At 53.1% G+C, this 14,866-nt stretch overlaps 1 protein-coding gene across 1 annotated transcript in view; it reads left to right on the top strand.

The window, feature by feature from the left end:
• The window catches only part of MROH2A (maestro heat like repeat family member 2A), a 61,440-nt gene that overhangs the window by 13,451 nt on the left and 33,123 nt on the right, over window positions 1-14,866 (top strand). Inside the window, 10 exon segments of the mRNA XM_054258167.2 lie at window positions 3,442-3,677; window positions 5,317-5,383; window positions 8,895-9,132; window positions 9,135-9,188; window positions 10,279-10,430; window positions 10,969-11,103; window positions 12,235-12,327; window positions 12,548-12,626; window positions 12,764-12,877; window positions 14,160-14,236. Of these exon segments, the coding sequence (XP_054114142.2) occupies window positions 3,442-3,677; window positions 5,317-5,383; window positions 8,895-9,132; window positions 9,135-9,188; window positions 10,279-10,430; window positions 10,969-11,103; window positions 12,235-12,327; window positions 12,548-12,626; window positions 12,764-12,877; window positions 14,160-14,236 (1,245 nt within the window).

The following is a 14,866-nucleotide window of genomic DNA, read 5'->3' on the forward strand; positions in this document are numbered from 1 at the left end:
TCCGCGTTGGAGGCTGGAAGGAGGTGTTTGGGTCATGGAGGCAGATCCCTCATGAATGGCTTGGTGCGCTCCCTGTGGTAATGAGTTCACATGAGAGCTGGCTGTTTAAAGGAGCCTGGCTCCTCCTCTGTCTGGCTCCCCTTTTGCCTTTCACCATGGGTAGAATCTTCCTAGACCTCACCAGAAGCAGATGCCAGCAGCATGCTTGCTGTATGGTCTACAGAACCATGAGCCAAAATAAACCACTTTTCTTTATGAATTATCCAGCCTCAGGTCTTCCTTTAGAGCAATGCAAGAACAGACTAACACGGGCTGTTTAAAAAACGTAGGCTCTGTTTTTATTCAGATATGGTGAGATCAACAGCTCAGGAGACACTTGCTCTTGAAAGCACAGTTTATTGGCTGGGCATGGTGGTTCATGCCAGGGGTTCAAGACCAGCCTCGGCAACATAGCAAGATCACATCTCTAAAGAAAAAAAAAAATTAATCAGGCATGGTGGCACCTGTCTGTAGTCCCAGCTACTTGGCAGGCTGAGGTGGGAGCATTGTTGTTTGAATCAAGGCTGCAGTGAGCCATTTTGTGCCACTGTACTCTGGCCTGGGTGACAGAGCAAGACTCTGTCTCAACAACCATAATAATGAAAAAAAAAGAAAGGAGAAAAGGCAGTTTGGTACTCACAGTTCCCAAAAGAAGGGGCCCACCACACCATGCAGGATCGCACAGGGAAGCACTAGGGTCCATGAGGAGGCAGAAGGAGTCAGGAGAAATTATAGGCATCATGCTTTATTGTGGTTTTTGTGGAAAGAGACCGGTGAGGTAGGGTAAGAGGGCTCAGGATTGGCTAGTTTGAATATTCTCTGTGGACTCTGGGGCAAAGTAGCTGTCCCCAGTTGTCTGATACCTGCCCTGAGTGATTAGGGCAGGAGGATAGTGGCCCAGACTGTGACAGCCCAGTAAAGGAGGTGATTGGGAGAGGGGCTCCGGGTTAGTTGGAACACTTGTCTGTTCAGGATGCCCTAATGGAGCACCATAGTCTGAGTGGCTTAGAAAACAGAAATTTATTTTCTCACAATTCTGGAAGCTGGAAGTCCCTGATTGAGGTGTGATATGGTTTGGCTGTGTCCCCACCCAAATCTCATCTTGATTATAGCTCCCATAATTCCCACATGCTATGGGAGGGAGCTGGTGGGAGGTAATTGAATCATGGAGTGGTTTCCCTCATACTGTTCTCATGGTAGTGAATAAGTCTCACAAGATCTGATGGTTTTATAAGGGGTTTCCCCTCTCTCTTGGCTCTCATTCTCTCCTGCCTGCTGCCATGTAAAATGTGACTGTGTTTCCCCTTTGTCGTCTACCATGATTATGAGGCCTCCCAACCAGGTGGAACTGTGAGGCCATTATATCTCTTTTTCTTTATAAATTACCCAGTCTCGGGTATGTTTATATTAGCAGTGCAAGAACAGACTAATATAACGTGTCAGCAAATTTGGTTTCTGCAAAGCCTTGCTTCCTTGCTGGCTTTCTTGCGTGACTGCCCTCTCAGTGTGTCCTCACGTGAGTCTTCTGTGCATGCACAGACACAGAGAAAGCTCTCCTGAGTGTTCTCCCCCTTTGATAAGGGCACCAACAATACTATCCCACTGGGGATTAGGACTTCAACACAGGAATTTTTAGGACACATGATTCAGTCCATAACAGTCATTTTGTATTTAAAAACGTGCTCGTGGACACCTTGCTTACTATCTCTAGGAGTTGGCTAGCTCTGAAGGAGTAGTCTCTAGCGTCAGCTAGGAGCCAGGTGTCAAAGCATCAGGAATTGCCGAAAATAAGAAACCATGATTAACACACAGATCTTACTGAGTCACCAGTGGCAATAAACAGGCAATAAACAAACAGGCACATTTAAAAAATTAACCTGCATCAAAGATTTTGTTTACTTCTTAATTAATTAAGGAACCAGTACGACGTTAAAAGCTGTTCAAATGAGAATTTTACCTATAGAGATTTATATGCTTTACCAGACAAAATCCATTTGCATTGCCACGAACTGGAATCATTTTCATTGCTATGGAGGAAACACGTGCGTTGTCATCAGTTTTCTAGGACTGAACTTTTTTCCTTACAGAGATGTAAAGTGGCTTTGGCAATCGCAGATGCACACTCTACAGAATCCAGTAATTCCACAGCGTCTGCCAGACAGAAGCAAGCGCTGCCCTGGAAGGCTACTCAGTGATTGCTTTTGTTATCTCTGAGCGTTTGACAGTTTTTCTCTTGTGACTATAAATATTCTCCGAAGATTATTCTTGATCACAAAAAAAGGCCGATCGTCTCATAATTTGCCTGGCTATTCATATAGGGTGCAGTAAGTGTGTTAATTAAGCATATTGGCCTCCTTGAGTTTACTGTGGAAATCCAGAGCCTGCATTCTCAATAGGCTGATATTGCCTCCAATTAAGTTAAACTAGTTCTTGGGGGACGAAGACAATTTTACTTTTTCATGTGTAAAGCACAGATATGTATACGGCACATGAACAGGTGCATATCTGTGTCATTAAAGTGTCATTGGGGCATGATTAGGAAAAAAGGTCTAAATGCCCTTGGGAGTAATAATAATGGTAATAATAATAAAGACAGAGAAACACTGGTCTTGAGCCACACAGTACTGAGCAGCTACTAAGGCCACATCATTAATTTCTGGGAGCCGTACAAACCCCTATTATTTGCTGTCCCCAAAATAGGAAACCAAGACCAAGACTCCCTGTACTGGATTTCACCCGCAGAACTTACACATTTGGGTGAATTTCCCTCTTCTTAGGGTCCCCCAAATTTGCTAAGATCTCTGGACTGTTGGGAGTGACCTCCCTACCAGTAGAGGTAGCAGGACATTTTTTCCTGAGGGCTTCACAGGCAATGGCACCACATAGAAAGTCAACCCTCACTCCTTAAGAGTAGCTTTCCGTGGCTGATTAAATGAGTATTCTCAAATACGACCCGCCAGGTGTGATCTGGGATGTGCAGTCCACCTGCCCAATCCCATCCTAAACCAGGTCATTTTCAGTGGTGATAAGCACTATCATGCAGGAATGAGAAGAGAGTAAGAGGCAGTTTTCCTGGCCCACATGCTCCCTGGTGAGCCTGCCTTCTAGGGCTTTCAAGGTGGCCGGTGCCCCATGCATAGAGAACCCTGTGTGTTGATTGCTTAACACCTGCCTCGCCAGATATTGACTGAAATCAGGGACAGGAATACAGATATACAAGCCGTATCGACAGGGCCAGTGGGATGAGTAGGGCAGGAGAAGGGAAGCAGGAGGATTTGGAAATGGAGGAGTCGAGATCTAAGAGATTGGAGGCTGGTGGTTGGGGTGCAGGGAAGGAAGACAGTGGGAGAGAGAGGTGGACTTGTGCTTGGGTCCATCCCACCCACCATACTTGTTTCCCAGATTTCCACCCAGCGCAAGGTCAACATTTACAACATCCTCCAGGGGATCATCCAGCAGGAGGGGGAGCTGGAGGAGCAGTGCGTGCGGAGGCTGGTGGCCATCGCCTCCAAGGAGATGAGGGAGATCCCGGAGGTAGGACCCCAGGCTCCATTGGTGCCTTCCCTCTGCCAGCCCAGGAGCTGGGCCACTGGGGCCTGGCCCAGAATGCCCACAGCCCTGTGCAGTTACTTCTCATAGCAGGTGTAAGGTTGAGCCCAAGGGAGCCAGGAGGGATGGAGAGAGCCTGGAGCAGGAGGCTTTTCCTGGAGGCCCAGTTGGTGAAGGTGTCTTATGTCCTGCTCCTGTCCCTCCCTTCCTTTCCTCCCTCTTCCATCTGTCCCCATGTTTGCTTCTTCGCCTTCTCTTCCATTTCTCTCTTTTTCCCTCTAAAATTTCTTCCTTTTGTCTCTGCAGTCCCTTTGTCTCTCTTAGCTGTTAAGATTCTCTCTGTGTGTGTCTGCCTCTCATCCTTCTTCCCTCTCTCTACTGTTTCCCCTTCACCTTCATTGTTCTTTGTCTTTTAATTTACTTCCTTCCTCTCTCTTTTCCTTTTTTTATTGCCTGCCTTACTACTTACTCCTTACCCTCCTTCTCCCTTTCTTTTTCTCCTTCCTTCCTCCTTCACTCTCTCTCTCCCTCCTTCCTTTCTTCTCTCCCTCTTTTTTTTCCATTTCCTCCCTACCCTTCCTTCCTTCCTTCCTTCCTTCCTTCCTTCCTTCCTTCCTTCCTTCCTTCCTTCCTTCCTTCCTTCCTTCCTTCCTTCCTTCCTTCCTTCCTTCTTCTCTCTTCATCCTCCCTCCCTTCCTTTCATCCCAGAAGCGGACACAGAGCACCTACCCCATGCAGGCCTTGTGGCGGGTACATGACTGCTACACGGAATAAGACACACACGGCTCCTGTGCTCAGAAAGGACCAACAGGCAAACAAGAAAATGACGTTGATAACACGAGGTGATGGGTATGAGAATAGCCACGTGGCCGTTTGAGATTTGGCTAAGGGGAGGGGACCACATCTCTGCCGCCTTCGGTGAGGTAGCAATATTTCAGCTAAGAGCTGAAGGTGGAGAGGAAGGTGTCCGTGTGAAGCATGGGATGGGGAAAACATTCTACACAGAGAGAACATCACAAAGGCTCTGGGGCAGAGCAGAGCTTGGTTTCTCTGATGAGCTGAGAGGAGGCTGTGGCTGGAGTTAAGGAGCGAGAGTGAGATGAGGCGGAGGGTGAGGCGGGGCCGTGGGGACTTGCCTGGGCACTAGGAAGCTACTGAGGGATATTAACCTGCAGAGTTGCCGGTGAATGTAGGTTCTGGGAAGGCCTTTCTGGCTGTTGCCTGGATGGAGGTGCGTACCTGTCATGGTGGCTGGGCTGAGAAGCACGTAGTGAGTGGTGATAGGTGGGAAGGGGCTCTGAAACGGGACCTGCCATGGCGGGAGAAGGAGTGGAGGCGGCAAGCCACTGGGAGCGTGGTGACCCCCTTAGCCAAGCTGGGAGCATGGAGAGCTGGGAGGTCGAGGGAAGAACTTCGTGCTGTGTGTGGAGCTCACGTGACCTGTGGGAGGTCCGAGGTGGAGGGGGCAGTTGATTTGTGGTGCGGAGTTCAGAGGGCAGGTCTGACCTTGGCCTTGGTCCTTGGTGACCTCAGAGCGTAGGGGATGTTCAAAGCCATTGAAACCCAGGAGTGAAAGTAGAGAGAGAAGGACCCGGTCTGGAGGAGCCCCGGCATTGGGAAGGCTCAGGAGGAGTCATGAGAGACAGCATGGAATGTGAGGCCTGGTGCAGGGAGAGTAATCTCGACGGGTGAAGGCCCCTGTAAAACCCATCCTGCTGAGGGCTACAGTCAGATGAGGCAGCAGAAGGTGGGAGGTGGGAGCCTCACGGCTTGCTGGGATGAAGGCCTGGCTGAGGTGGGAGGGGAGGGGAGGAAGGGAAAGCAGGGAGTGTTAGCCTGGAAAGAGGACAAGGGACAGCGGCTGGGGGGGCCAGAGGCGGGAAGCAATGGCCTGTTGGGTGCTCATGCCAGAGGCCCAGGAGAGAGGGACACATGGATGGCGCCAGAGGGAGGGGGCCCAGCCAGGGGAGTCCTGTGGGTTTTATTATTATTTCTTTATTATACATCTGTACAATCTTATTATCACGAAGTCTGAAGACGGGAGGGCGCTCAGGGTGGAGCGGAGGGGCCTGCCTCCCACAGCTGGATGGGCCTGTTCCGGCTCCCTTTCTTCCGGCTCCCTTTCTTCCAGGTCCCTTTCTTCCGGCTCCCTTTCTTCCAGGTCCCTTTCTCCCGGCTCCCTTTCTTCCAGGTCCCTTTCTTCCGGCTCCCTTTCTTCCAGGTCCCTTTCTTCCTGGTCCCTTTCTCCCGGCTCCCTTTCTTCCAGGTCCCTTTCTCCCGGCTCCCTTTCTTCCAGGTCCCTTTCTTCCTGGTCCCTTTCTCCCGGCTCCCTTTCTTCCAGGTCCCTTTCTCCCGGCTCCCTTTCTTCCAGGTCCCTTTCTTCCTGGTCCCTTTCTCCCGGCTCCCTTTCTTCCAGGTCCCTTTCTCCCGGCTCCCTTTCTTCCAGGTCCCTTTCTTCCGGCTCCCTTTCTTCCAGGTCCCTTTCTTCCTGGTCCCTTTCTCCCGGCTCCCTTTCTTCCAGGTCCCTTTCTCCCGGCTCCCTTTCTTCCAGGTCCCTTTCTTCCGGCTCCCTTTCTTCCAGGTCCCTTTCTTCCTGGTCCCTTTCTCCCGGCTCCCTTTCTTCCAGGTCCCTTTCTTCCGGCTCCCTTTCTTCCAGGTCCCTTTCTTCCTGGTCCCTTTCTCCCGGCTCCCTTTCTTCCAGGTCCCTTTCTCCCGGCTCCCTTTCTTCCAGGTCCCTTTCTTCCGGCTCCCTTTCTTCCAGGTCCCTTTCTTCCGGCTCCCTTTCTTCCAGGTCCCTTTCTTCCGGCTCCCTTTCTTCCAGGTCCCTTTCTCCCGGCTCCCTTTCTTCCAGGTCCCTTTCTTCCTGGTCCCTTTCTCCCGGCTCCCTTTCTTCCAGGTCCCTTTCTTCCGGCTCCCTTTCTTCCAGGTCCCTTTCTTCCTGGTCCGTTTCTCCCGGCTCCCTTTCTTCCAGGTCCCTTTCTCCCGGCTCCCTTTCTTCCAGGTCCCTTTCTTCCAGGTCCCTTTCTTCCAGGTCCCTTTCTTCCGGCTCCCTTTCTTCCAGGTCCCTTTCTTCCTGGTCCGTTTCTCCCGGCTCCCTTTCTTCCAGGTCCCTTTCTCCCGGCTCCCTTTCTTCCAGGTCCCTTTCTTCCAGGTCCCTTTCTTCCAGGTCCCTTTCTTCCGGCTCCCTTTCTTCCAGGTCCCTTTCTTCCAGGTCCCTTTCTTCCAGGTCCCTTTCTCCCGGCTCCCTTTCTTCCAGGTCCCTTTCTTCCAGGTCCCTTTCTTCCAGGTCCCTTTCTTCCGGCTCCCTTTCTTCCAGGTCCCTTTCTTCCTGGTCCGTTTCTCCCGGCTCCCTTTCTTCCAGGTCCCTTTCTCCCGGCTCCCTTTCTTCCAGGTCCCTTTCTTCCAGGTCCCTTTCTTCCAGGTCCCTTTCTTCCGGCTCCCTTTCTTCCAGGTCCCTTTCTTCCAGGTCCCTTTCTCCCGGCTCCCTTTCTTCCAGGTCCCTTTCTTCCGGCTCCCTTTCTTCCAGGTCCCTTTCTTCCAGGTCCCTTTCTCCCGGCTCCCTTTCTTCCAGGTCCCTTTCTTCCGGCTCCCTTTCTTCCAGGTCCCTTTCTTCCGGCTCCCTTTCTTCCAGGTCCCTTTCTTCCGGCTCCCTTTCTTCCAGGTCCCTTTCTCCCGGCTCCCTTTCTTCCAGGTCCCTTTCTTCCTGGTCCCTTTCTCCCGGCTCCCTTTCTTCCAGGTCCCTTTCTTCCGGCTCCCTTTCTTCCAGGTCCCTTTCTTCCTGGTCCGTTTCTCCCGGCTCCCTTTCTTCCAGGTCCCTTTCTTCCTGGTCCCTTTCTCCCGGCTCCCTTTCTTCCAGGTCCCTTTCTTCCGGCTCCCTTTCTTCCGGCTCCCTTTCTTCCAGGTCCCTTTCTCCCGGCTCCCTTTCTTCCAGGTCCCTTTCTTCCTGGTCCCTTTCTCCCGGCTCCCTTTCTTCCAGGTCCCTTTCTTCCTGGTCCCTTTCTCCCAGCTCCCTTTCTTCCAGGTCCCTTTCTTCCGGCTCCCTTTCTTCCAGGTCCCTTTCTTCCGGCTCCCTTTCTTCCAGGTCCCTTTCTTCCGGCTCCCTTTCTTCCAGGTCCCTTTCTTCCGGCTCCCTTTCTTCCTGGTCCCTTTCTCCCAGCTCCCTTTCTTCCAGGTCCCTTTCTTCCGGCTCCCTTTCTTCCAGGTCCCTTTCTTCCGGCTCCCTTTCTTCCAGGTCCCTTTCTTCCGGCTCCCTTTCTTCCAGGTCCCTTTCTCCCGGCTCCCTTTCTTCCAGGTCCCTTTCTTCCTGGTCCCTTTCTCCCGGCTCCCTTTCTTCCAGGTCCCTTTCTTCCGGCTCCCTTTCTTCCAGGTCCCTTTCTTCCTGGTCCGTTTCTCCCGGCTCCCTTTCTTCCAGGTCCCTTTCTTCCTGGTCCCTTTCTCCCGGCTCCCTTTCTTCCAGGTCCCTTTCTTCCGGCTCCCTTTCTTCCGGCTCCCTTTCTTCCAGGTCCCTTTCTCCCGGCTCCCTTTCTTCCAGGTCCCTTTCTTCCTGGTCCCTTTCTCCCGGCTCCCTTTCTTCCAGGTCCCTTTCTTCCTGGTCCCTTTCTCCCAGCTCCCTTTCTTCCAGGTCCCTTTCTTCCGGCTCCCTTTCTTCCAGGTCCCTTTCTTCCAGGTCCCTTTCTCCCGGCTCCCTTTCTTCCCGCTCTCTGCGATTCCTTTCTCCGTCCGCTCTTTTTCTCTGCTGGCCTCGTGCCTTCTCACAGTCCGTTGCTCTCACCTGCTATCCCTGCTTCTGTGTTCACCCAAGAATGTTTGTGGGACACCTGAAGGAGGCTGGCCTGGGTCCGGGAAGACAGATGCACTCTGGGAGCTGCTTCTTTCTTTCTGCTTCCTGCTCTGGTTTCCCTGAGGCTCCTCTGTTGTCTCTTCCCTCCCTCTGTCTGACCTACACTTTCTTCTCCTTGTCCTCTTTCTTCTTCCTCTCTCTTCTTCCCCTTCTTCTCCTTTGCCTGGCTTTCTTCCTCCATCACCTGTTTCTAGCTTCCTTTTTTTTTTGGAGATGGAGTCTCTCTCTGTCACCCAGGCTGGAGTACAGTGGTGTGATCTCAGCTCACTGCAACCTCCACCTCCCGGGTTTAAGCGATTCTCCTGCCTCAGCCTCCCAAGTAGCGGGGAGTACAGGTGCGTGCCACCACGCCTGGCTAATTTTTTGTATTTTAGTAGAGACGGGTTTCACTGTGTTGCCCAGACTGGTCTCAAACTCTGAACTCAGGCAATCTCCCCACCTCGGCCTCCCAAAGTGCTAAGATTACAGACATGAGCCACGGCACCCGGCCTCTAGCTTACTTTTGAATGCTTTTCTGATACCTGGACCATTTCCTGGGCCCCGGCCAGGGCAGAGGGCTGAGCGAGCTCTGGACTGTTGGCAGTGGAGGGCAGCAGGGTTGTCCTCTCTGCCTTCTCCCTGCTCACCCCCAGCCTCCTGTAATCTCCCCCACAACCTCGCAGTGTTTGAGTTCATGCCGTACATGGGCATCACCCTGGCTACCATATCACCATGCTGAGACTTGCCACTGAAGCCAAGACACGCCAGGCGATTTGTGGTGGTGAATGTCCCACTTGGACCTGCAGGTCTGGCTCGATCAGGGCACTGGAGAGAGATTGCTGGGTAAAGGGCAGATGGAGGGGTTGTTGAACAAGAGGTACACGGTTCATTTGTTCTCCAAAGAAGTTTGCTTCATCTTCTACTTTGAGTGGTCTCTGATTGGCTCCCTGAGGCACAGGAGGCTGAGACAGGGCGGGTGCCTTTTAGAAGATCCAGGCTTAGAGGGAAGAAGCTGCTACTGTGACTCCATTTATCTTGCTTTGTAGTTAAGCAGTCAGGAGAGGACAGAGGGTGGTGAGCGATCACAGGAGAAGCGACCGGGGAAAACGGCTCCATGTGGGGCTTGACGGGAGCTGGGTTTAGATGCTATTTCAATCTGATCAGCTTGCCCCAGATTTTGATTACTTAATGTTCTCGTGCGCTGAAAGGCTTAAAAAAAAAAAAAAAAAAAAAAGCTGGGCCGGTCATGGTGGCTCACACCTATAATCCCAGCACGTTGGGAGGCCGAGGTGGGTGGATCACGAGGTTGAGAGATCGAGACCAACCTGGTCAACATGGTGAAACCCCGTCTCTACTAAAAATACAAAAAATTAGCTGGGCGTGGTGGTGCGTGCCTGTAATCCCAGCTACTAGGGAGGCTGAGGCAGGAGAATTGCCTGAACCCAGGAGGCGGAGGTTGCGGTGAGCCGAGATCGCGCCATTGCACTCCAGCCTGGGTAACAAGAGCGAAACTCCATCTCAAAAAAAAAAAAAAGCCCTAGTGCCTGAGAAAAAGAGGGCCGCATGTGTTTGCCGCCCTCTGACCTGGAATCCCCAGGATGTGGGCAGGGTCATGCTCCAGGCCTTGCCCTTGACCCCATCTGTGCCCTTGAAGGGGAGGGACCCAGACACCCCTGAGTGCTCAATGCTCGCACACGCAGGTTTGCAGGGTAAAAATGGGGACACTGTGGGCGGGGGGGGGTGGAAGGGCAGGAAGCAGCTTCTCACTATGGCAAGGCATGAGCACTCCCTGCGAGGAAGCTGGGCTGGGAAGGCTTGGTTCTGCTTCCAGCTCCTCTGGTGCCACTGCATTCCCCCGCTGCCGTTGGTAGCCATGGAGACCTTCTGTGAGACGGTGCAGTTTTATCTGAAGCACCTGGAGGAGAGCGTGTACCCCGTGATGACAGAGGAGCAGTTTGCGCTGAAACTGTTCCCCATGTATCACTACTTCGTGACTGTGTGGCTGAGGCACCACAACCCCGAGGTGAGATGCACCCCTCTTAGGAGGGCCCAGGGGTCCCCAGGCCACAGCCCCCCAACCTGTGGGGCTGGGAGGTGTTGAGAGACCATCAGGTCCAGCCTTTCTCCCAGGACCCTAGAGGGCGGTGACCTGACTCATGGCAGAGCTGGGGAACTTGTGGATGCTGAACGGCTGGGACCCACGAGCCTCCTTCATGAGGCCAGCCTCGATGAAGGTTGGTGAGAATCCTGAGAGCACTTGTTACATGCTGGACACTCTGCCAGCGTCTTATCCATGGGAGCTATTTTCACACCCCCTCTGTGATGTAGGACTTTATTTGACAAATGAGGAAACTGAGGCACAGGGAAGTTAAGTACCTGCTCGAGGTCATGCGGCTGCTAAGCAGGAGGGACTCAAATGTAGCCACCTGTGCAGGAAGGGCCTTGCTCTGCTTCTGAGGCCCCTTCTGTTCTGTCCTTGGATTCTGTGGCTGGGGCTGAGGTCACCAGCCTTGCTGGAGGGTTGTGACACAATGAGTTGAAGAGCCAGTTTCTGGTGGCAGGTGAAGCTGGGGGTGATCAAGTCCCTGAAGCCCATGCTCAACCTCCATCTGCCCAACGATGACCTGAAGGAGCAGGTCTATGACTACATCCCCCTGCTGCTGGCGGAGTACCTGGAGGCTCTCTTCACCACACAGGCGAGCGGCCAGTTGGGCATGGCTTTGGGCAGGAGGCTTAGGGAATTGGGGGCTCCCGAGTGTCTAAGGGGTATCCTATGGGTGGGAGGGGGGATGTCAGATATTTTGTTGACACTGTCGACAACCTGACATCTGTGCCCTGCAAGGGAGGGGTGTGGAGCCTGGCACACGTGGGACTTGTGGGCAATGAACACTGCCATTCCGGGTGGAAGGGACAGGTGCTGGCCCCTTGGAGGCTGTGGCAAGGCTGTGGCCTTTGCATTAGTTTGTTAGGGTTGCTATAGCAAAGAACCACACACGGGGAGCTCAAAACAACAGAAATGTATTCTCTCTACGTTCTGGAGGTCAGAAGTCCAAACTCAGGGTGTCGGCAGGACTGTGCTCCTTCTGAAGGTTCCAGGGAAGCAAGCGCTCTTGCCTCTTCCACTTCTGGTGGCCCCATGTGTTCTGGGTCAGTGGCCTTCCTCATGGTGTGGCCTTTCCCTCTGTGTCCCTCTGTGTCCTCATCTTATGAGGACACCTACCCAAAATCCAGGATGATGTCACCTCGAGATCCTGAACTAATAACATCACAAATACCCTATTTCCAAATAAGGGCACATTCTCAGATTCTGGGTGGGCCTGAATTTTGGGAGGACACCAGTCAACTCAAGGCAGCCTTGGTAAAGGAGTGAGATGTGTGAGATGGAGCGGGGTTCCGAGAGGGGGTTCCGAGAGGCACTGTGGCTGGGCCCGGTGCCAGGTAAAGGAGTCGCTCATCTATAAGCAGGATGTGGGCCTCAGCACTTAAAGCAAGGAGTGGAAAGGGACGTGGCTGATTTAGGAGCCATTTGTAGATCATTCTGGCTAAAGAATGAATGGGATTCACTTTTAGCTGAAGGAGGCCTTCAGTGCCGTGCTCAGTGGCCTAGCGCAGCACTTCCCAAGCCTTGCTGTGCATAGGAATGACCTGGGAGCTGGGTGAGATGCAGGCTTGGATTCAGCAGGACTGGGGTAGGGCCCGAGAGTCTGTGCTTCTAATCAGCTCCCAGGGAATGCTGATGCTCGGTGCATCCGTGGGCCTCTGAGTAGCAAGGGTCTAGAGTTTGACCTTGAGTTGGTAGAAGGCCACCGTCTGCCTATCCACTGCAGGTCTTGAGGTAGATCCTGGAAGTGTCAGTCATCACCAACACCCCCGTCCCCCAAATGCAGCTACACACCGTTTTCACAGAACTGCATATCCAGGTGAGATTGGCAAGCTTGGCTGGACAAGGGCATTCTCTGGGTGGATCAGCAGGAAGCTGGTGGTGGGAGGTGGCCTGGCCCACAACTCACTCGTGTGCCTCCTGTATCCTGATGAGGTGTGAGGCCGTGGTGCCCATGCAGCCCCAGGTATGGTCAGCTTGCTGCTCCTGCACCTGTGTCCCCGTGATCTCCTCCACCCTCGCTGCATGCCCCTCCTCAGGTGTGCAACAAGGCCCCGGACCAGCATCAGTACAGCAGCCAGAACCTGATGGAGATGGTGCACTGCTTCCTAGCCCTTGGTGAGGCTCTGTTCGGTGGTGGGGCCTGCAGGGCCCTCTAGGAGTCTGGGTCCCTCTGAGTGCTGGGCCTGGGACTGCCTTGCTGTGCCTGCTCTGGGCCCAGTGGGCATAACTAAAGCTGTCCTTCCACCTTGCAGCTCGCTCCTACCCCAAGGAGCTGATGAAGTTCTTCTTTAGCCAGATGGAGATGAGCAAGGAAGCCGTCCACGTGGGGACTCTGACTCTGATTAGGGCTATAGTGAGCGCAGATGGTGAGCCAGGCTGGGCAGGTGGGGCGGGCGGGGTGGAGGACAAGGGAGGCAAGTTTCATTCATGTCCCCGCATTGCCACTTCCTAGACACTACTGGGTGGGCCGAGAAAGCCAAGGTTCTTGGCAGCTTCACATTTTCTAAGCTTTAACCTAACCAGCACTATGTCTTACCCTCCCCATGCCCAACCCTCTGAGTCCGAGTTTCTAATTGTTAACCTGAATCCTCCTGCTAACCACCAAAGCTCAGAGGCTGAATGTAAGGCCGAACTACACCACAGAGGCATAACCCTGAAGCCCCATGGACTCAATGTTCAAACCACAGTCTAAACATGATTTTAATCCCTAAGCCCAAACTCTAACCCTAGGCTCGATATGGAAAGAAAACCCCTGTACCTAACCTAGACACTAGTTCATGCTGTGCCTTTGTGTGAGTTTGAAGATGGCCCCTGCTGGCAGCATGCAGCCCTAGGTGGTAGAAGAGTAGTGTGGGCAGCCCTCACTCAGCCCTAAAGTCGGGTAGCTTTGTTCAGTGCACAAACTGGGCAACTGTGTAGAAAGGGCCTTGTGCTGACATTAAACCTTTCTCTTAAAGAAATGCACATTTAAGTAACAGTGAAATCCTTTTCACCAATTCAATGACTAGAGATGATAAAGATAATGACTAGGGTTCACCTGGCCATTTTTCTGCAAAAGACTAGATAGTAAAAATGCTTTTGCCTTTGCAGGCTGTATAGCTGCTTTCACACTATACCATTATCCTCAGCAAGTTTGTTTCCTTGCTAGTAAACACAACTGGCAAACACTTGCCCAGCCTTAGGGTGTGCCAGACACTTCGTTAACTCAGTGAGAGAGGCGCTGTTATTATCCATACTTTACAGGTGAGGAAATTGAGGCGCGGAAGGGCAATGTAATTCACCCTAGGTCACGCAGCCGGGATGTGGTGGAGCCAGGATTTGAACCCAGGCCAGGCCTGGCGCCAGGACCCACTGGGTTCCCAGCTGTAGGGACTAAAGAGCTCGTAGGCGGAGATGTTGCCCTCAAGGAGAGTTCACCTGGGTTCAAATGAGACACACACAAAGCAGTGACCAAGGGAATGAGGCATGGGAAAACAACAGAGGGGAGGGAGAAGGCCGGGGAGAGTGTGGCCAGGGAGGCTTTTGCAAAAGTATCTCTGAGCTTGGGGAATGTGGGGGGAGACAGAACACAAGGCCCTGATGTGGGACGAGCCACCTGACATCCCCCTGAGCTGCAGCCCTCCAGCCCACCCGGTTTTCCTCCTTCAGAGCCCAGGATGAGTATCAGGGCCATCTACCTGGCCATCCGGGTGGTCAAGAACACCCTCTCTGACACCCGGTCCAAGGTAACAGGGCAGAGACCTGGAAATGGAGGGCACACAGGGGACCCTGCCAGGGAGGCAAAGGGAAGTCTGGGCTCGGGGAGGTGGAGGCTTATGATAGAAAACCCAGCTTTCCATCGGGTCTCGAGTTGGGCTGCAGGATGGCTAGGCCAATGAAAGCTGAGGTTCCTCATTCTCTCCAAGGATCTAGAGTTTTCGAATGGTGTGTCTCAGGCACCACCTTGGACCCAGCAGAGGCTGAGCAAATCCAGCTGCAGCTAGAACCCCTCCGCTGCTTAGGGCTTCTGTCGCATGTGAAAAAACGCAACTAAGGGCTACTCCCCTCCCTGTCCTCAAAAGGCTGAGAACCACAGTCCCAGGCTCCATGGCAGCCATGTTCACCTTGGAGTGGAGCTTGGTTCCGGCCGTGGGCTGGGGAAGGGAGGTCCAGGGTAGTGAGGGTCTGCACAGCAGTTTTGAGGAAAAGCAGGGAGGGAATGGAGGAGAATTAGGGCTAGAGAGTTAGGCAGAGCTGTCTTCAATACCTGGAGGCCATGGAAGGAAGAGAGAAAAGGCTCCTTCTGCATCTCCTGCACATAGTGATTCTCATCGATGGAGCAGCCCCCGAAAGCCCAGGACAACAGATGTATTCCC

The sequence above is a fragment of the Callithrix jacchus genome, chromosome 6, assembly GCF_049354715.1.
Source record: "Callithrix jacchus isolate 240 chromosome 6, calJac240_pri, whole genome shotgun sequence".
NCBI classification, from domain to species: domain Eukaryota; kingdom Metazoa; phylum Chordata; class Mammalia; order Primates; family Cebidae; genus Callithrix; species Callithrix jacchus.